The following is a 20,889-nucleotide window of genomic DNA, read 5'->3' on the forward strand; positions in this document are numbered from 1 at the left end:
ACGTTAAAGTATAAAACATATTTTAAATCTGGTTTGGTACATAAATGATTACACTTAGGTGCCCACCACTCCAGTGTGGTGTTTTTATTTAAATGGGCACAACAAATGTATCAAGATTAAATCAAAAGCTATTAGATAAAGAACAGGCATAGCCACTATGGAAACAGTTATCAACTCATCAGAAATCAAGATTTTTATGTAATGATTAATAATCATATTGAACAGAGAATCTGAAATTCAAAAACTTTTTATCACTTTTTAAAAAAATGCTACTTGGCTAGGAAGGAGAAGATACTCGGCTGATCCTGTGCATGCAGTTGGCTGGGTGCCCACCTCGTTGAGGATCTGAGTGGCATTCTTTGCTCTTAGCATATCCGGTGTGTCTTCCATTTCACTGAGACCCTTCCCACGGATGCTTTCCTCTAGATCTTTCCTGTACTCTTTCTATAGCACAAAATACAAGCAACAATGCTCACAAGAAAGCCTGGATTGTTCCTCTTTGCTGAAAAGTCCCTCACCAAAATACTAAACAAAAACCCCAAAACAAACAAAAACCTAATTTCAAACAGTTACAGTTTAGTCAATAAAAAATCAATAAAGGCAGGGTATAAGCTTCATCAGTTAATATCCAATATCAAATAAGAAACTAGAAATTAATAGGATGCTAAGGTAAGCACATTTTATTAGGTATTCAATTAAAAAATTAGGAGAATTAACATGGGTAATAGATTAGGTGCTAGTATGAAACACATGGGAACCCAACTTGGAACCCAAAGTGTTAGGTGGTGGTGAAAATGGTAGGAATACATTGATGAGTGTCAGTGCAATTATTTGGATCAGGAGGGAGAGAAAAGACCGAGTGGGCACTACCTCGCTGGCTATTTTGGTTGCATATTTGACATGTAATAGAGCTGGTGTGACCTCCAGGCCAGTCAGGTTTCTGCCTTTAATGGTCTCTTCATATTCTTTCCTATATTCTTTCTAATGTAAGTAGGAAGGAAAGACAAGAAAGAATATTTGTTACAACTTATTTCTCAACCCTAGGAAGAAAACAATTACATTTTCTTTCTGTGTATGGCTTCTTGATCTTAGTTCTGCTGATAATCACACATTTGAAACATGATTGTTCTGGAAATACCCTGGGTAGAGCAAATTACCCAAGGGAACTTAGAGGCTGAGAACCTTTGGTGGCCTCTCATTTGCCCGTCTACCACTCCCATGGGGGCTGGCTCTCTGAGAGGGGAAGGATGGATGTATCCCCAAGACTCAATCCATTGTCCTCTCTCTTGATGACACTTCTGAAGCAATAAAAGATTCTACTTCTGAATTAGAAGTGACTCAGATGAAGAAAATAAAAAAACACTCAGAGGAAGGGAATCTTGAGGGCACCAAATGCAAATTTGCCCTTTCTCATAATCGCAAGTATTATTCTAAATCACTGAACAAATAAGGTGGATAATGAAGTCCAGAGAGGTTATCAGGTTTTGTTCACTGTTGGGAGGAAGGGCCACCACCTCCCCCATCTCTCAAATCCCTGGATGAGGTTGTATGACTGGGAGGCTTGGAATAGACATTGGGACTTGATTTTTGCCATTTTCAATTCCAATAGAATTTGACATCTACAGAAAAGTAAGAATAGTACAAGGATCTCCCACAGATGCTTTTACCCAGGTTTACCAACTGTTTTAAACAATTTAAAATGTTCTGTTATCTGGCATTCTACACACCAGAAAGCACCCCAAACTACTACTTATATTAAAAGCCATTTATCTTTATGGTTGGAGATATGCCCATGGAGGTGAGGCAGAAGAAACCCAAAATAAGCCTGTTTCCCAATGAAGACAGACTTTCTCAGGTTCAAAATAACATTCATTCTTCTCCACTACTGCTTAAAATTTTAATTTTATTTTAGATGCCTCTGCTTACATTTCTAAAATAGGAAATATGACAGTGACTTTTTTGATATTTTGATAAAAATCCTGGTTAAAAGAAAAAAAATCTTCCTTTCTGGGACTGGAGGCTTCCTATTAAGAGAACAATTCAAAGCCAACAGTGGGTCTGCATAGAGGGAACTGATTCAAAGAAAAAATTACATTACATTCAAAATTATTTGTTTCAGTATCAGGAACAGTTTGCTATGTCCTAATTCTGTGAAAAGGGTAGTTGAAATAAAACATATATGGTAAATGTTTATTATTCAGAACATTTTTTTATATATATAATGGAACCGCAGGATTTGAGATACGGAAAAGATTTTGGTAATCATATGTTGAAGAATCCCATCATCCACACCTTTGGGATGACAACAGGCTCAACACTTGTTTGCATTAGCTCGATGGTATATTTGCTGCATGGGGGTTTGTGCAGGACTTACCCCACTCTGCATCTGCTGAGACTCCTTGGCAGTGATGTACGTTGGTGTTTCAAAATCTAGCATAGGCTTCCCTCGTTCCTTTTCGTACTTTTCTTTGTATTTCACCTAGTGATAAAACCCTTATGAGATATCTCTGGCCAATTCTGAGACAGACCAGTTTAACAATAGCATTTTTAGTTGATACATTATGTCCAATTGGGTGGTATCTCATTGCCATGCAAAACAGTTCCCTGTCATGTTTCAGAAAGTAACTTTTTATTTTGGCCTGGCAGGATAACACCATAACTGTCTGCAAGGCATGGTCAGGATTTGTGTTCAATTCAAGGAGACAAAAGGATCACTGCAGAAGAATCAGCCAAGACAAGCATTGAGACAAGGAAATTCACGGAAAACTGCCCACAGAGAAGGTTCGCCGAGATTTGATGTGTATAGATGTGAATATTTTAGCCTGAGCATCAGCCAATATTTCCCAATGGGGAAGAAAATAGCTGAATTTGTGAAATAGAAGGTCATGTGGCAGCGAATTCCTTCCCTGAGTTCTTTCCTGTGAGAATCTTACTTGTATAAATTTTGCAATTTCTTCCACACCCAGAGACTACTTCAGTGGTGACCTGATCATATCACTCCTCTGCCCCAAATCCTCCAAAGGCTCCCTATCATTCTTAGTAATATTTTCTTTTCTTTTTTTTAAAAAAATATATTTATTGATTTATCTGGCTATATCAGGTCTTAGCTGCGGCATGTGGGATCTTTAGTTGCAACATGTAGGACCTAGGAATCAACCCAGGTCCCCTGCATTGGGAGCACGGAGTCTTAGCCACTGGACCACCAGGGAGGTCCCACTAATATTTTCTAAGGGGTCTGTCTCCTGGTGATATAATGTTTATGCTTCCAGTCCCTGTGAGTAACCTGAATAACACATACTGCATGCCTACACACTATTTCTCCAATGTATGTAAATATTGTTATCATTCATAACATGAACATTTGTTTCCACATGTTGCTAAATTCCAAGCCCATAATATCCTTGGGCATTTTCACAAGCAATTGTTGCTACAAGTGTAACTACTGTCCTCTAGGGGAATCCATGAAAACTTTTGACATTGTAGGTGAATGTGCAAGAAAAAAGACAGTCTTGGTCAACTTACGATACTCTGTAATTCTGTGGCCTCTTTTAGATGAAGCTGCTCCAGATTGTCAGGTATTGTGTGGTAGTGGCCTTTACTCTTCTCATAGTTCTTCTTGTACTGGTACTGAGGGGAAGGAGTCCAAAAAAATGCACATTGATGGCAAAGCTGCTCCGCATTCCTATTTTTCTCTTTAGGTTGGATATTTACACAGCAGCAGCATTGTGATCAAATGAAAATTAGCAAACACTACATAGGGGGTTATAAAAACATTTTAAAGGATGAAAATACATGTTCAGTATTGTCAGTTAATAAATACAAGGATGTAAGCACTTAGATTATATGGCTTATTCAAAGTAGGCTTTTAAGAGTGAAAAGTTGAAAGAAACTATTCCAAGTGTTAAGTCTATGTTTTTAGAAGGAGGAAAGGGAGTGGTTAATTGGGAGAAAAGGAAGTTAAAATATTCCCCAAATAGAAGCATTTTTATCATCTGAGAGGTGTTGCAGTCCGTGGAGCACTGGTAGATTAATATTGTCATTTGGAAGAATGCACTCAGAGAACAGACATGCTTTCGGTAGCAGAGAAGGAGATGCATGTGACCTCAAAGAAGGGATTTAGCTGTAAATGGGTGAAACAAGCTGTTTTTGGAGCAAACGACTGAGCTTACAGAACTGGCAAGGTGGCTTGTATTCAAGACATGGTTCATTATCAGAGATTCCTTCATGTCAGTCACAGGTTTGTGAAGTTTCTTCAAATCAGCCTTATACTTAACCTGTGCCACAGTAAGGGGAAAAAGAAAATCATATAAATAGGAAATGGAAACTGGTACTAATGAGACCATAATAAGATATCTCATCCTGAAAGAAATGCTGGAAATGGTGATAAAAAACCATAACTCATTTACAATAGTCCAAAACGGGAAACAACTCAAGTATCCATTGACAGATGAAGGGACAAACACAGTGTGATATACACATAAAGTGGAATACTATTTAACCATAGATAGAATGAAGTTCTGACATACACTATATATCACGGATGAACCTTGAAAACATTGAGCTAAATGAAATAAGCCAGATCAAAAAAGGACCAATATTACATGATTCTACTTACATGAAATCTCTAATAGGCAAATTTATAGGGACAGAAAGTAGATTAGAGCTTACCAGGGCTTGGTGGGAGAGAGAAAAGGAGAGTTACTGCTTAATAGTTACAGAGTTTGTGTTTTGAGGTGATGAAAAAGCTTTGGAATTAATAGTGGTAGTTGGACAACATTGTGAATGTAATTAATGCCACTGAATTACATACTTCAGTCAGTCAGTTCAGTCGCTCAGTCATGTCTGGCTCTTTGTGACCCCGTGAATCACAGCACGCCAGGCCTCCCTGTCCATCACCAACTCCTGGAGTTTACTCAAACTCATGTCCATCGAGTCAGTGATGCCATTCAGCCATCTCATCCTCTGTCATCCCCTTCTCCTCCTGCCCCCAATCCCTCCCAGCATCAGGGTCTTTTCCATACTTAAAAATACTTAAAATGGCAAATTCACATTATATATTTTACTACAGTTAAACAAGCACATACCTCACTTGCAAGATTATTAGCATCTTGCATGACTTTGTAGAGCTGGCTATCTTTTGGATTGTATTTTGGTGTCTTGCCCTTCTCTTTGTTGAAATTTTCTCGGTATTTAACCTAATAGCAAATGCAAAAATCCAAATTATTCCTGAATGTCAGTTTATTTGAAGGCTGAGGAACAGGGGAAATGTAAGTGCAAAAGAATATATGTTACACATAAAGTGATCATATAATTTATTATCCAAAGTAGGCCACTTTTAAGAGTAAAAGGGAGCATTATTAATAATTATGTAGAGACAACAGGCAATTGAGTATAAGAACAAATGACATAGTATTTGTTTTGCTCATTTTTATATTATCCAGGGGTATGAAAGATTCACTTCCTTTTGATGAAAGACAAAAATGCATGGGAAAAGGCTTCTGGCTAAATTCAGAGACATGATCTAATATATTTGATTTGAAGCATTTCAGTCTTCCTAACTAGCAAAACCAAAAGCATTTTAGGTCTATTACCAGGAGTTCAAAGAGGCTTTATAAATGATCAAGATAGTGAGAAGTAAGGAATCTGTTGAATTTAGGAGAATTTATTATTTTGTACTTTAGCTATATCATTTTAATTGGCAAAATATTGGTATAACTTTTGAGTAAAAGAACAGAATTTGGGGGTTAATGGCTTTGATATAATTTCAGGTTAGAAGGAGGAAAGAAGTGAGATAAATTTAACATAAAGAGAAAAATAAGATTAAATATATTTTACTTGCAGAATATATAAAAGAAGATGCAAAGGATTAAATAAATTCAATTTAAAAAATAAATGCAATGCCTGGCACTAATAGTTGCTTAATAAATGTGATTTGATTGATGAAAGAAAGAGACAGTCATAATGCCTAAGCAAAATAGCTAAAGATGAGATTTACTTATAGGAATATTCAATAGAATAAACTGAAAGTGACAGAAACACTTACTTATTGAAGAACAGACTGATTCCTTTGACACTAGGATTAACACCAGAAATAGAACCCTACTAGTTACTTATTCTGGGCTTCCCTGATAGCTCAGATGGTAAAGAATCCGCCTGCAATGCAGGAGACCTGGGTTCAGTTCCTGGGTTGGGAAGATTCCCTGGAGGAGGAAATGGCAACCCACTCCAGTATTCTTGCCTGGAGACTCCCCATGGACAGAGGAGCCTGGCGGGCTACAGTCCATGGGGTTGCAAAGAGTTGGACACAACAGAGTGACTAAGCACAGCACAGTTACTTATTCTAGGAAGAAAGAAAAATGAGCTCTTTCTAGATGTTAGCCAGCTAAAAGGGCAATATTTGATGCTCTGGGACACCTAGAGTTTCTGTTGTTGGTAGAATGAAAGACTTGCTCATTCAAAGTTAGCACACCAGAATCTGGTTGCCCAGATATTTCACACCATAGACACTTAAAATCAGTCCCCTCATGCTTCATCACTTTCCTTCCCCACGACTTTCCACATCCAGCAGGACAGGCACAACAGGAGGCCACTCGAGTGCTAAGAACAATGAAGTCTGCCACATTAAAGGAAAAGCATTCACGGTGCTAAGACATTTATTTTGAACCAATCTCCAGTGAAAACGCACGGACAAAATAAGCATGCAGAGCAGTAGAGCAGGATGCGGGCACACCGCGTCAGACACACAACAGAGGAAGCAGAAACAGCAGAACAGAAAGACACAACATAAACAAATGCTACAATGGCTCTTCTCTGGAAGGAAATTCACCCCCCAAATAAAATGAAAAGCCTGCTAAAGAAAGGCAGGCGTGGTGAGCTGGTGTCTGGACCAAGAGAGAACTTTTCCTAAGGATACAGAAGCCCTAAGAATAGGGCTTATCCCAACAGCTGAGAAACAGAAAAGCAAAGTCAGGTAGATGTGCAGAGGCAAGACTGGGGAAGAAAAAATGCAAAGGCCCATCTCTGATGCGAATAAAACCCATTTCTTTAGAAGAGTGCTAAAAACCCTTTATCTTTTAGAAAATAACTCACGTCTGAAAAAAGTACTTGAAGAGCAGCTTTCTACTGGCCTTTCAGTTCATTTTTCTTCTGTTAATTTTAAGCAAATTTAAATTTCTAACTTTTTAATTAAAAAGTTGTGCCTCCTCTTTCCACAAGAAGGCCCCAAGCAAATGCAGTCGAGCATAACTACTGCCAGGAATAGGAGCCACCACGTCCAACCTTCCTTTTTGACTAAATCTTCTTAAGCACTACTCTATTTTGCATGATAAGGACACATATCAGATTCAGGACTTCAAGAATTCTTAGAAAGGTGTGGGATTAGGTGGGAAGTACAGTACCCACATTCATGCAGCATGTGGAATGGAAGAGCCTTCCTTCTCTTGTTTACCAGGGAAACCTGAGATGCGACTACACAGGGCCATGTTGCAAATGGCAACATCAGTGTCCATAATCCCAGCAGGCTCAGAGAGTGTGGGAAAGAGGTTTTTAATCAATTTTTTCAAAGTTCAATTGAATACAAAGATCTAACATCCATTTCTACTTCTTTGCAGAGACTTGAACAGGACAATAATATTGGTGCTTCTAAAGACTAAAGAGCAGGTTCAAAAATTAGAACATTTCTTGCTATTGAGACTATAAGACATAGGGTGAAAGCTACAACTGAAAACATTTTGAGCAGTTTATACTGTTGATTTGGAGTATGTCTGAACTGAGAGACCATAGTAAAGTAGTATAAAGACCATAGTAAAGTCTTATATGTATTAAATGCCAATGACAATCATCAGCAGAGGCTTTCTTTCCTGTGGTTGGAGATAAGATGCCCAGTCTATTTTCACTTCATCCTTTGATCGGTGTCAACAGCCTAAAGAGGTTAGTAGACCATCTCAAAACTACTCTACCTTCCTACTCTGGAGGTATGTTCCAGGGGAAACGTTTCATGCAGGAAAAGATGGGTGTGTGCAAAAGTATATCCCCTGACAAATTTCCACAGCATTCTACACATTCCAACACAAGACCAACAGAAGAAGAGTGCATCTTGGTCAGTCCCCTGACCAAGGCTAAGAAGGTAGACAAGAGAAAGAGGAAGACAGAGATACGGGCTTGCTGGTGCTGGTCTTACATCACTGATGAGCACATTAGTTCTCTTAAGCTGCCTCATCATAGGGGTGTCATAAGATGCGGCGCCGTGCCCGTGCCCTCTCCTTTGGCCTTTGATGTATTCCACCTAGAGTGCCAGCAAGACAGCAAAGTCAGAATGGGCAGGGCCCACACAGATGGGGTCTCCTGGACCAGGGGCCTCACCAGGAAGCTGTCAGTCCTGAGGAAGCCTTTCCCAGGAAGTAATCCCAAGAAGGGGAGCTCATAATACCACCTGGTCGGGTGTCATTCTTCACATCACAGGATTCACCTGAGGTTAGAAATACAGGCCTCGCTCTTTTCAAACCAGCGAAGTCTTCAAGATTTCAACTTGTTTTTAACTTGCTAATAAAATGAGCTTGGAGATTTAAAAACACATTGAAAGTGTTTTAAATCGAAAAGTTCTTGTTACATTTAACTATTCTTAGAGATTCCACTACTTTTTGTGGGTGATTTCATATATTTGTTTCAAGTATTTATACCATTCCATTAATTTGTAATAAAAATACTGCATTGGCATTTTAAATTTAAAAACTTAAAAAAAATCATATTTGCTTATCATTCAACATCTGAACTTTTTGTCTCTTCATAATTCCCATTTCTTTTGTCACCTGACATTACTACTTGTATCTTCCAAAAGATTGGGATTCCATGTTTGGCATTGCTGAAAGGCATATGTACAACCACCAAAGGTATCCTAAACCTATTTCTTCAAACAAATACTTGAGAAAACAGTAAAGAAGAAGAAGATAAATAAATATTAAAGAAAAAAAAGAAGAAGAAGGCAGGATCTCTGAATTGGAGAAGAAATAAGATATTCTTGAGCTCGTCCTTCTGGAGTAAAACTTGCTCTCTGGAAGATCTGGTGGTTGATCATGGAGTCTCTGATCTAATGTCTGAAAACTTGTCATAACTCAGGAGTATTCTACATAATGAGTCTAACAAGGGAAATTAGGTAATGGGGCAATCAATTTTGGGCACATTTCTGAGTCCATCTTCTCACTAATATGAAATCTGCTAGCATTAGGCATTCCCCCTCAGCTCCCTGTGCATACCTCAATCAGACACAACCCCAAATTGTAATTATTTATCTGTAGACATAGAGTCTGAGGACATTTATTCCCCCTAGTTCCTAGCCCAAGCTTTCAATATATGTTTGTTAAATAAAAAAGTTAAAGTGACTGTATCTGATAGAAATTTTCAAAGCTTTTCATGATATAATTTTCAAAGCCCTGAGTGCTATCAAAGACCCGGTATCTCTTTGATCACTAATACTGCACTTTCTTTCTGGGAATCACTTCTTCCTGCAGGGTTTCTAAACATCTCCTCACATTAGAGCGACTGCTTGCCCACGTGCGTTACCTGGCTGCTCAGCTTGGCTGCCTTCTTGGCCATTTCAATGTCAGGGCGACCAAGCATGCTGAGTCCATGGCTGCCTTCCTTGCGGTGCTTGGCTCTGTACTCCACCTGAATCAAAGAAAACCCAAATGGACAACATGTTCTAGGTGGCGGTGCCTTGTACTACCTGCTCGCGATGCCTGGTGGACTGGCAACGTTTTAACCACCCACTTACCTCGCTGGCCTGTTTGGCAGCCTGCGTGGCCTTCTTGATGTCTGGCCGATCGGCCACTGTGGTGTAATGCAGGTTTTCTTTCGCATCTTTTTTGTAAGCGACCTTCATTTGGAGAAAGAAAACATTTGCTCGTTTGAGAGACAGACTTTCTGAAGGGAACCTTTTTGATTAAAACCAAATCAATCCCACCACCAAATATTTTAAACCACCAGATACAGAAATTCGGGTGACCCCTCCCTGGGCCCAGCCCAGCATGCACCAGTGTGGGAATCCCCGGTGCAGGTGGGCCCCAGAGAGTGAGAAGAGGAACTCACGTTACTCTGCTTCTTGGCAACGTCCATGGCGTGTTTCACATCTGGGGGCTCCAGCATGATGGAGTAGTTGGATTTGCCTTTCTCCTTGACAAACTTCTTCTTGTAATTTGTCTGAAAAGAGCCAGAATTACTTAGGTGAGGAGGGGAAGTCGGGAACAGAATTGTTTTACTTGAAGAACTGTGAGAAGATCTCAAGGAAAATCCATTGTTCCCCATTTTGCTGTCATTTTGGAACTGGAGTGTCTTGTCCGTATTCTAGTTCTTCTCTTTCATTTCTGTCCTGGTACCTGACATTGAGCCACATACCAGTCTTTAAAGAATGAGTTACAAGCAAAGCAAACTCTTTCATTCATCTTTTTAAAATAAAGGGAACCTTATAAGCCTCATAAATACAAATTATTAAATATATTATTTATTATAAATACATGATACAATAATAAATACATGATTATTAAAGGATTATCCATAAGGATGTAGTGGGCAGAGATTAGGGAGATATGAAGACGTGATTTTGATTCTCTAAAATTGTTCAGCAGTTTAAGGAGGAGAGAGATGATGAGAAAGACAGATTTTCACTATCAAAGCTTCCTCCCTTTATTGCCACTAGGGTAGTGATATCTTTATTGCCAGACAAGACATCCTATGGTAAAACCCATATCTGCCACAGTTGGCAAAACTGGAAAGGCAATAAATATTGAGTCTTTATTATCATTACTATTTTTGGTTGCGCCATGTGGCATGCATGATCTTAGTTCCCCGACCGGAGATCAAACTCTGCATTGGGAGCATGGAGTCTTAACCACTGGACCACCAGGGAAGTTCCTACTGAATTGTCTGTTAAGCCAGTGTTCAAAGTTCAGATATAGGTACTGGCTCTAAGAATGAAGTGACATAAAAGAAAGTGTGTGTGAGCAAAAACATGACTTTCAGTCTTTTGCTGGATGCTAAGGTAAAGTGGCATTGCTGCAGCCAAGAGTCCTGGGGCTGGGCGCTTACATCACTGACGTTCTTGGTCACTTCTTTGACATGAATAGTGTCCCGGGTCTCTGGCAGCGTCGTGTATGAACCCTGCGCCAAGTGCTTCTTCACATACTGCTTGTACTTGTTCTGGGAAAGCACAGAGAGCTTGTTACAGTGCCGGCCTGGGGCGTCAGCCCGGGACAGAAGGCGAGCATATGGGCTGCCGGAGGGGTACCTCGGACACCAGGCCGCTGACTGTCTTTGCCAGGAGGATCTGTGGCGTGTCGGGCACGGCATGGCAGCTTCCTCTTTCCTTGACGTGTTTCTCTTTGTATTTCAGCTGCAGGGGTGAGAAAAAGGCATTTCTTCAGTTCCTCTGAGTCTCCTGCATATTTTTTATCAAGCTCCTGAGTTACTAAACAGAGCTGGGAGAGTAGCATCATTGACATAGTTAGAAACAAATTAAACTCAGTATAAGATTTGATGTTTAGAAATCTTGGGAAATACCAAAAAAGGATTTTCTTTATCTCATGCAAGCTGAGGCTTTAATAACAATCAGAATGAACATTATGATGAATCTTTATATATGCAGCTTTAGTTCAGAGCACTTTGAAATGTCATCGGACCCTCCCCCAAGCCCTGGGAGGCATTATTAGTCCTCCTTTCCAGCTGAGGAAACAGGAAGCATAGGAAGACTGTGACCCCACGAAAATGAGTATATTCCCTTATAGAGTCCAGCCAGGCCCTCAGATCCCCAGTGCTGGCTGAGAGGGCTGGCTCGTGGAGCCTCTGTATCAGGCCCGGCCACCTGACTGTAACAGCTTCCCGCTGCTGCCACCCTGCTCTGCCAAGTCACTGCTGTGGGCTCCGGTCAGCAGCCCTCCCCAGTCCTGGGTGCTCTGGGGACTGGGCTTCAGAAGGCCAGGCCTCTGGGAAGGGACCGCATGCTTACATCACTTTCGATTATAGAATTCTTCAGGGCCAGCACCATGTCTTTATCATCCGTGACGGAAAGCTTGCAACCCTTGAGGTACTCTCGGTCCAGCTTGTATTCAAACTATAACAGAAGAAAGGCAGAGGAAGCTGGAAAAGGGTGCCAGGCACAGGAGCAAGCTGGTATCTGGTTAAATTCCTAGGGAGTCTCCTTCTTGAGGACACTATGAGGATTCACTGCCAGGATGGGGGCAAGGGTTTCCCGGCTGGGTCCACTGCAAGCTGGGCTCCTCCTCGCCAGCCCCAAGGCCAGGACAAAGCTTTCCTGGTCCTCCCCTCCCTCCCTCAAGAGCCATTAGTGTTTGGGCTCAGCCATGTGAGACCAAGCTGTGTGGCCAGGTCTACTTCCTGAGCTTGCCTCTCACACTTCACAACCCTCCTGTCCTTCTTGGATCTCAGACGAGCTAAGGTTAACACAGTGACAGCGGTAATTATGGATAATGAGGAACGTTTCTGCCCTGGGTATGTCATGCAGTTCTGTCTCTCTTATCTCACATCGCTCTGCTGCAGGGTCGACTTAGCAGCCTGGATGAAGTCTGGGCGGTCAGGGGTCCATTTCCAGTAGGCTTTGGTGGCTTCATACTGCTTCTTGTAGTCCAACTGTTTTTAACAAGATAGAAACAGGTCAGTTCATTAAGTGGTCTGAATTCACACCCACACACGCAGCACAGAGGGACTCAGCTTGCATTTTAACATTTAACAAATCATGGTTCTTTATGCAAGAAGAGAGCCCCAATTAAAATTTCTATACAATTTACGCAACTAGTTTTGTCATCCTATGGGACCCCTGGGCCTCAAAATAGAAGCTAATAATTTTTAAAGGTTCCAGATGAAATGATTTTTCAAACTCTGCCAGGGCAGTTTAATTATTTTGAGTCAAGTATTTTTAACTTCTAACTAAATTCAGACAACTTTAAAAAAATTATTAAACACTTTTTATTTTCTGCCAGGCACTTCTCAAAGTGCTTTATAAATATTAACTCATTTAATCTTCATCACAACTTCATGAAATCAGCAGCTGAGGAACTGTCTAGAGGGGCTAAGTAAGCTGCCCAGGTAAGACAGCTAGGGAGCAGTGGATCTCGGGTTCAAGCCCAGGCAGCCTGACTTCAGAGGGTGTGTGTACTTGCTAGGTTTGCGTTTGAGTTGGAGAACTGGCTACCTCAGGCTGAATCTGAGTAATAGAGTGTATGTAATTTCATTTGAGTGTCCTTGCCCTCACTATCAGCCACATTTCTTCACTCTTTTTGTTCTCCTTTTTCTTGGTCAAGGTATCATTTGTGTACAGTAAGATACACATGCTTTCATATATTAATTTTGATCAAATTTTTTCCATTTCATTGTGAAAATCTTCAAGCATATGGAGAGTTGCAAAAAAAAAAAAAGTTGCATGAATCTTACAGAGAATACCCATATACTCAGCACCTAGATTTTACAATGTACATTTTACTGCATTTGCTTTGTCCCACATCTATTCTGCTACTTATCTCTCGGTCCATTCTCAGGACACCTGTGAGCTCCCTGTCAGCCCCTAAAGGCATTTCAGTTTGTTTGCCCTAATAAATACAATTCTCTGTGGCACTAGTGGTCACAGCTTGGATTTTATAACCTTTAATTATATAACCACATATATTTTTAAGAAGTCAATACTTATCTAAATGCATAAAAAATGTTTCTGTGGTTGAGGCCTTAAGATGCCCCATCACACACAAAGAAGAATCCGCACAGAGAGACATGAGCTGGAGGAAGGTCTAGGTCAACTCCTGACAGCATCAAGCAGCTCAAGTGTTCTCTTTGTTCAGAAGAAGCAGGCTCCAGAGTTTGAAGCAGGAGAAGAACAAAATGACTGGAGACACTTTCAAAAATGTAACCTTCATTTCAGAATTAAACTCCCATTTCTCAGTATCCTGACACAGCGGCTGAGTGGGTACAATATCCATGGGCCACCCTTGCTTTTTCCCACCTTTCCCTGATGAGAACCATAGGAGCATTTAGAGGTCAGCGTTATCACTCATGCTCCAGGGCCCAGCCCCTGATCTGGAGTCACTAGAATGCAACCACCTGAAGTGATGCCAAAAGAGGCCATGTGTCCTACAGAAGCTGATGAACCCCTGTTAGATTTGGGGACTTACGTTGGTGTTGACTTTGTAGGCATCCTTGGCTGCCTTGATATGAACAGCATCTGGCTCAATGGTACAGTTGGACTTAGTTCTCTGGTAAACTTCTTTGTATTTCAGCTGCAGGAGGAAACACAGGTTAATTTTTTAAAGCAGCCCACAAGTGTCTTTAAAAAAAAAATTAAAACTGTAACTATAGTACACAACGCTTCTTAAGGCTGAATACATCTGTTGTGAAGAAATGATGCAGCCATCGCATCTAGTAGACATGCACTTATCCTGTCTCAGATCTTAGAGTCTACCCCTCAGGACACATTGCGTCTGTTCACTGAGTTACCATAGAATTTATGTCCTCTGAGCTTGTGCTGAAAAGAACAGCTGGATAGCAGTCTATGTGTTTTCCCTTCCCCAAATCAGAAACTCGAGTTTAGAAAATCTTGAAAACCACTGATGGAAGACAAGACTTCCCCCAGTGGCTCAGCCGAATGGGGTCAGGCTTGTCCTTCCACACCCCTGTAGTTGTAGCTGTTATCATTTTATGTTGTAATTATTTATCTGTCTACTGAGCTGAATCCCTTGCGGGCAAAGTTGTGTATCATTCAGTATTTCATTCCCAGCAGCAGGCACTTAACAGAAAACATATGAGCTCAGTCACTCAGTTGTGTCTGACTCCTTGCAATCTCATGGACTGCAGCCTGCCGGGCTCCTCTGTCTACGGAATTTGCTAGGCAAAAATACCAGAGTGGGCTGCCATTTCCTCCTCCAAGGGACCTTCCTGCCCTGGGGATGGAATCTGCATCTTCTGCATTGGCAGGCGGATTCTTTACCACTAGTGCCACCTGGGAGACCCCCAAGGAACCAAATAAATATTTGATGAATCAATGTACTGATGGATGAATGCTATCATCACTACTGCCATTGCTAGAGCCACCACTAGTGAGTTTCGGTGGGAGAGGGAGGAACAGGGAAGGCTTAGCCTCTGTGAGCCCAACTGGTCATTTTTTCACCTCGAGCCTGGAATTTCTAGCTTCACCCATTTCTGCTCCTTTTAAATTTCAGGGCCCTGAAGCCTCATCTGGGCCTTCTTACTAATTATTGCAGAAGGATCTTAGATCTTAACATGGTTAAATCTGAAACAAAACTGTCCAAAGGAAGCCACAGTAGTGCTTATTAAATTTGCCTGATCATGTGAATCACAATTTTCTGCGCTTTTTCATAAATGTAGCAAATCAGTAGCTTTAGGGTTCAGGCCTGGACATCCATATTTTTCATCAGTTCGGGTTATTGTTATAATCAGAAAGCTTAAGGAAATGGATGCAGAATTGCTTCATTTTTTTTTTTTCCAGTGAGAGAGAATGGGCTGCTCCACATAGGGGATCTACCTTATAGATGTTTATGAATACCTAATGTTTATGTTTGAAGTGCCAAAAATTATTTTTATATGAAAAATATAAGTATTTTTAAATGATTTATACATTTCTGCCTTCACAAACAGTGCACGGATATATTTAACATTTTTCTAGGCAACTCAAAGTCAATAGTGTGAACCCATTTGTTTATCTACCAAAGAACTCCTGAGCACCAGCCTCAGTCAGGGCTTTGGGGTAGGGATTCCACAGTTGCTTTTACTATTCTTTATGATGTGATGCCCACAAAGCCATGGAGTTCTTTAACATATTAATCTATTTGTTACCCAAAATGCAAGGAGATCAAACCAGTCAATCCTAAAGGAAATCAACCCTGAATTTTCAATGGAAGGACTGATGCTAAAGCTGAAGCTCTAATACTTTGGCCACCTGACATGAAGAGCTGACTCACTGGAAAAGACCCTGATGCTGGGAGATTGATAGCAGGAGGAAAAGGCGGGGGACAGAGGATGAGATAGTTGTACAGCATCACCAACTCACTGGACATGAATTTGGGCAAACTCCAGGAGACAGTGAAGGATAGGGAAGCCTGGCATGCTGCAGTCCAGCAAAGAATTGGACACAACTCAGTGACTGAACAACAACAACCAAAATGATGAGTTTTCCACCACAGAATCTAGCTATGTATATCAAAATATATGGATATAATTTCTACTCAAAGTATTAGGATTTAATGGCTACCTTGTTCCTCTTAGCAGAGATGAAGCTTACAGAGTCCTAATAGAGTTTACGGCCCACTGCATTTTTCAGATGGTCTCAACAATATCCTTCTATGCTACATGCTTTTCTGCAATGTGACCTTCCCATTTGTTCACCCAGAGGAGGCCTGTATCTCTTCACCCCTTGAATCTAGGTGTGCATACTCTGCCCAGCAAAATAATGCAACAGTGACTCTGTGTCAGTTCTAGGAGTAGCCCTTATGGCTACTGGGTCTGGAAGCTTCTACTCCAGCCTCTTAGGACACATCCACCACGCTGTGAGACAGCCAAACCACAAAGGCCACGTATAGAGGTTCCTGTCTGTACAGTAGCTGAGTGCCCAGCCAAGCTTGATCAGGCCCCAGCGCTGGGAGCAAACAGTTCTTGGTTGTGTGGCTCTCCTGAGCTGCAGCTGTCTGCCAGCATACATAATACAGCATCTACTCAGCTATGCCCAGTCAGCTCACAGAATGCTGAGCAAAAAAGGATGACTGCTGTCTCAAACTGCTACAATTTAGATTGACTATTACACAGGTATAGAAATTGGTCCTGGGTTTGTTAAATCACATTAGAAAGAGGCCAAGGTGAGAGGGGCTGCAAAGCCATCCCGGTACTTACATCACTGACTTCATCTTTGACCTTCCGGACATGCAGCAACATGGGCGTGTCGTGAATTGTAGTGTAGCCTCTGGGTTTCGCTTTGTTGTATTCCAACTTATACAGTATCTGAAAGAGATGTCAAGGCAGAAAGAGCCAATGTTATGCATCTCAATTTATATTGCAATGTATGTAAAAATATAAAGGGAACATTGTTGCTATTGCCATTGAGTATATACAAAGGAAAGAGAGTCCCATAAACTCATCAGGTTTTCATGCTTTCTGCAAGTGCTCTAAACACTCCCATGCCTCTACAATGGGGTGTCTGCTAATTTGGCTGGGATGATACTTTACTCTAAAAGAAGAGTCCTGAGCAGAGGAGGACATTCAGTGTCCCTCCCTCCCTCCCACTAAATGGCGGTAGAGTCTTCCAAACAGGTAACCATCTAAAATGCCCTTCCACATTTACAAATACCCCCAAGGTCAAGAAACCACTCAGTGCTCCCCGTACTTACATCACTGATTTGTTTGTTGACTTTTGTAGTACGTAGGTGTTCTGGAGTATCCACAATTGAGGTAAACTTGTCCTTTGTTTTTTCATAATTCTTTCTGTACTTGATCTAAGTTGTAGAGGAGAAGAGCAAGTCAACTTGAAGTAGGAGAGGGCCTTCAGGGACTCTAGCTCTCCTTTTGAGACAGTCCCATGGAAAACAACAGGATTATTATATATATATCCCCATAGATGTGGGGAATGATGCCATGCTTTCATATTAAATCTTTTTGATAGCAATAGAGTAACAGAGTGAGAAAATAATAAGAATAAAATGATAGTTTCCATATATCATGTGGAAACTGAGCCCCAGAGAGGTTAAGAGTATAAGCTAAGGGCATGTGTAGGGTGAAATCTCAGAGCCAGGCCTAGACCCATGCTCTCTGGAGTCTGACAAGTAATGATTCACTCACAGTAAGCTGCATCAAATATATATTTTCTTAAGCTATGTTTTCATATCAAAGATGAAACAGATGAAAGAGATGAATACGTACAGTTCAAAGCAGTTATTCTAAAAGACATTCACTTTTGAAATTTAAGTCATTTTTTTTTTCATGCACATAAGCAGTTTCAAGCAGACACAAAGAGCGCAGCAAAATTCCATGCACAACTATCTGATGATCACATCAAGATGAAGAGAAAAGTTCAGGCAAATAGTATGTCCATTGGAAGGCAGTCTCATTTCATGTGCGGGTCTGATAGCAGACTAAAGTGATAAAACAAGTTGCTAATACAAAAGTAAAGTGATAAAACAAGCTGCCAATACAAAAGATTGATTAAAACTTTTTGGGGGTGTGGAAACAATGGCATTTTATTAACATTGTATCTGGTAGGTAATGACCACTGTCTTTTTTTTTTTTTTTTTGCTGCTTCAAATTTACCTTTCAACATATGATGGAAAGGTGGTGGAGTGTGCTTCAGATGACCTTGTAGGAAGGCAAGGTGATCAGTAGTATTGTCAACATGTGTGTGTGAGGACAGATGTGCTGAAATAACCTAACAAATACAGTATCAAACACAAGTGGGACCATGAATATGTCCAATATTCAAAGAGCTGCACCATCATCCTCATCTCTCCAAAATGGTACAGAGTAGTCATTAGAGAGCAATGTACACATTGGATGAAAATTTTAGATATTCAGACCTTTGAAATACGGTCAAATTTAACTAAGATCCTTATCTCTAAGAAATCTATTTCTTTGGGGCAAACAGTGAAAACCATAAACTAATGTCATACCAATTTGGAAAACTTTGGCAGTTTGAAAAAGCCTCAGTCTTATTAGGAGTTCCAAAGGTGTCAGAAGACAGAGAGATGCTGCCCACTGCAGCACTGCGCTCGGCCACATCCAGAGGTAATTGGCAGGGAGTGGATGTTTATGCAGCTTTGTCATGGGAAACCAGCTTGGGCACGGGGCAGGGAAGGAGACCAGGGAAAGCTTAGAGATGAATGCCCCAAGGCTTCTCAGTCTCTTCTTCCCATCTCATCAGACATTACCTGGCTCCACATGTGTGTGTTGTAGAGGGCAGTCAACATATCTGGACGCAGGATTTCATTACATCCTTGTTTCAGAAGCATCTTGGCACTAGACTTATATTTTCTCTGTTCATGCAAAGAGCAGTGAAGCACAAAAGAGACTTATGAAGACAGAAAAGAAGACGGCTCTATATCCCGATCACCTCTGAGTGAAGAGATGTAGGCATACAAACTTCGTGTTCTCATGTGTATGTGTGGGTGAAGACACCAAATGCATTATAATGCCAAGCAGGCTGACTGTCAATTTGCAGGTGACCACCATAGCCTTTGTGAATGGGCGATAACAGAGCTAGACCCACCAAAATTGCCTCATAGAAAAGATGACATCATCAGAGTAGAAAAATACAGTAAGGAGTTCTGTCTTCTTTCCATTAATTTTTTTATTTGTTTCTGCATTTGCACCTTAATTTGCACTTTGCACCTGCAGTTGACACACAGGCCCTCCAGAAGGATGAAGGGTGGAAGGACCCAGCTGTGCATCGCCTCTTCACCACCGCACACATGAGGACACAGAGCATAGACTGGCACACTCAAACAGCTCGTGGGCTCTTTGGGTGGCTAGACAGATACTCTCGAACAGAACATCCCAATATCATAGGCAGAACCTATGACATCCTTGCAGCAGACGGGACGACATCTCATGAGAAACTGGAGCGCAGTCCTGCTTGGCCATCCAGGCGGCCCCATCACAGTACCTGACTAATCTGGTCGCCTGCGGTCTTAGCCAGCAGATGTCTAGGCTCATCGACTACCAGCTGGTATTTATCTTTCCGCTGCTCATAATCAGCTCTGTATTTTTTCTGCTCAAACATCATATCAAATTATAGCAAGAGTACAATTTCAAGGCTGTATAGAAATGTCCCAAGATAAACACTTCAGAGAGCCAGAAACGTGTCCTTTCTAGAGGTGGGCTCCCAAAGCATCCAGGGTAATGAAATCAGGAAGGGAAGAGTTAAACAAAGGAAGATCACCTGGAGAAGGCTGGGGCTTGGGCTAGATCAATTATGATACCCAAGTGGAAGCACCTTAGGCCTAAAATGTCCCATCTTTATATATGATGTAATTAGCAATGTTGGTTTTATGACATCCTATATTTATAATAAGGCACTGACTAGCTATTGGCTTACTACTTAGTGCTGGTAGAATCAAAAGCATATTCATGGACACATTCTAATACTAGTTAATTTATCTTATTATAAAAGAGACCTGGAAATACTTTATGAGTTAGAAAAATAGAAACAAAATATATCAAGACTGTCTTCCTAAGAAGTTACTGATAGTAATTCTTCAGAGTCATCCCACCTGGAAATCTACTGAAAATAAAGCAAATTTAAAAACAAAACAGAAATACATTGAAATAAATATACCATTGGCTATATTTTCATTTTTTTAGATTCATTTTACTAATTTTCTAATGTTTTTGAATTTATGTAAATCTGTAGAAAATACAAAGACAGGAAATTAAATGTAAAACCATTCAAACATACGTTAATTCATAGCTTGCTTATTTCATCATTTTAAGGTAAATTTAACTTAAACTATTGCAAAGTCAGTTCCACAAAAAACTGGGTAGAAGACAGAGGAATATCTCAAGTGCAAATGGACACTTCTCTGCAATGTGTGAGTAACTATGGCAGTGTGTTTGAATGTGTGAATCACAACTACATGACTAGGGCTGCCATTTCTGGGCCTTGGTAAGGGATACTAAATTAACTTTGAACTTATAGGTCTCCCAACTCTATACAGAATCCTGCCGAAGGGAGTTCAGCTGAGAGGCACCCAAAGGGCTGTGCTGCCCCACGCCAGTGTCGGCAGAGGCAGTGCTGTGGGCCCTCACTCCACTCTGCACAGGCCCTGCATTTGTTCTTATTCCTGCTTTTGGCAGAGCCCATAATGCAGGGATATCATAAGTGTCTTCCCAAAGACTCAA

General features: G+C 40.9%; 1 protein-coding gene across 31 annotated transcripts in view; it reads right to left on the reverse strand.

Annotated features, from left to right (window-relative positions):
* Nucleotides 1-20,889, reverse strand: part of NEB (nebulin) — a 218,680-nt gene that overhangs the window by 22,961 nt on the left and 174,830 nt on the right. For 28 of the 31 annotated variants that reach the window (XM_043488007.1, XM_043488010.1, XM_043488013.1 and 25 more), the window contains 17 exons: nucleotides 18,921-19,025; nucleotides 17,391-17,495; nucleotides 16,897-17,004; nucleotides 14,169-14,273; nucleotides 12,532-12,636; nucleotides 11,996-12,100; nucleotides 11,279-11,383; nucleotides 11,080-11,190; nucleotides 10,084-10,194; nucleotides 9,770-9,871; nucleotides 9,559-9,663; nucleotides 5,085-5,195; nucleotides 4,170-4,274; nucleotides 3,523-3,627; nucleotides 2,375-2,479; nucleotides 871-981; nucleotides 334-444 (listed from right to left, as the gene is read on the reverse strand). In XM_043488007.1, coding sequence (XP_043343942.1) covers nucleotides 334-444; nucleotides 871-981; nucleotides 2,375-2,479; nucleotides 3,523-3,627; nucleotides 4,170-4,274; nucleotides 5,085-5,195; nucleotides 9,559-9,663; nucleotides 9,770-9,871; nucleotides 10,084-10,194; nucleotides 11,080-11,190; nucleotides 11,279-11,383; nucleotides 11,996-12,100; nucleotides 12,532-12,636; nucleotides 14,169-14,273; nucleotides 16,897-17,004; nucleotides 17,391-17,495; nucleotides 18,921-19,025 — 1,815 coding nt within the window. Of the gene's footprint in view, nucleotides 1-333; nucleotides 445-870; nucleotides 982-2,374; nucleotides 2,480-3,522; nucleotides 3,628-4,169; nucleotides 4,275-5,084; nucleotides 5,196-9,558; nucleotides 9,664-9,769; nucleotides 9,872-10,083; nucleotides 10,195-11,079; nucleotides 11,191-11,278; nucleotides 11,384-11,995; nucleotides 12,101-12,531; nucleotides 12,637-14,168; nucleotides 14,274-16,896; nucleotides 17,005-17,390; nucleotides 17,496-18,920; nucleotides 19,026-19,654; nucleotides 19,760-20,889 lie in introns of all 31 variants that reach the window. The other 3 variants (XM_043488014.1, XM_043487983.1, XM_043487987.1) reach the window with 3 other exon arrangements.

The sequence above is a fragment of the Cervus canadensis genome, chromosome 15 (assembly GCF_019320065.1).
Source record: "Cervus canadensis isolate Bull #8, Minnesota chromosome 15, ASM1932006v1, whole genome shotgun sequence".
NCBI lineage: Eukaryota > Metazoa > Chordata > Mammalia > Artiodactyla > Cervidae > Cervus > Cervus canadensis.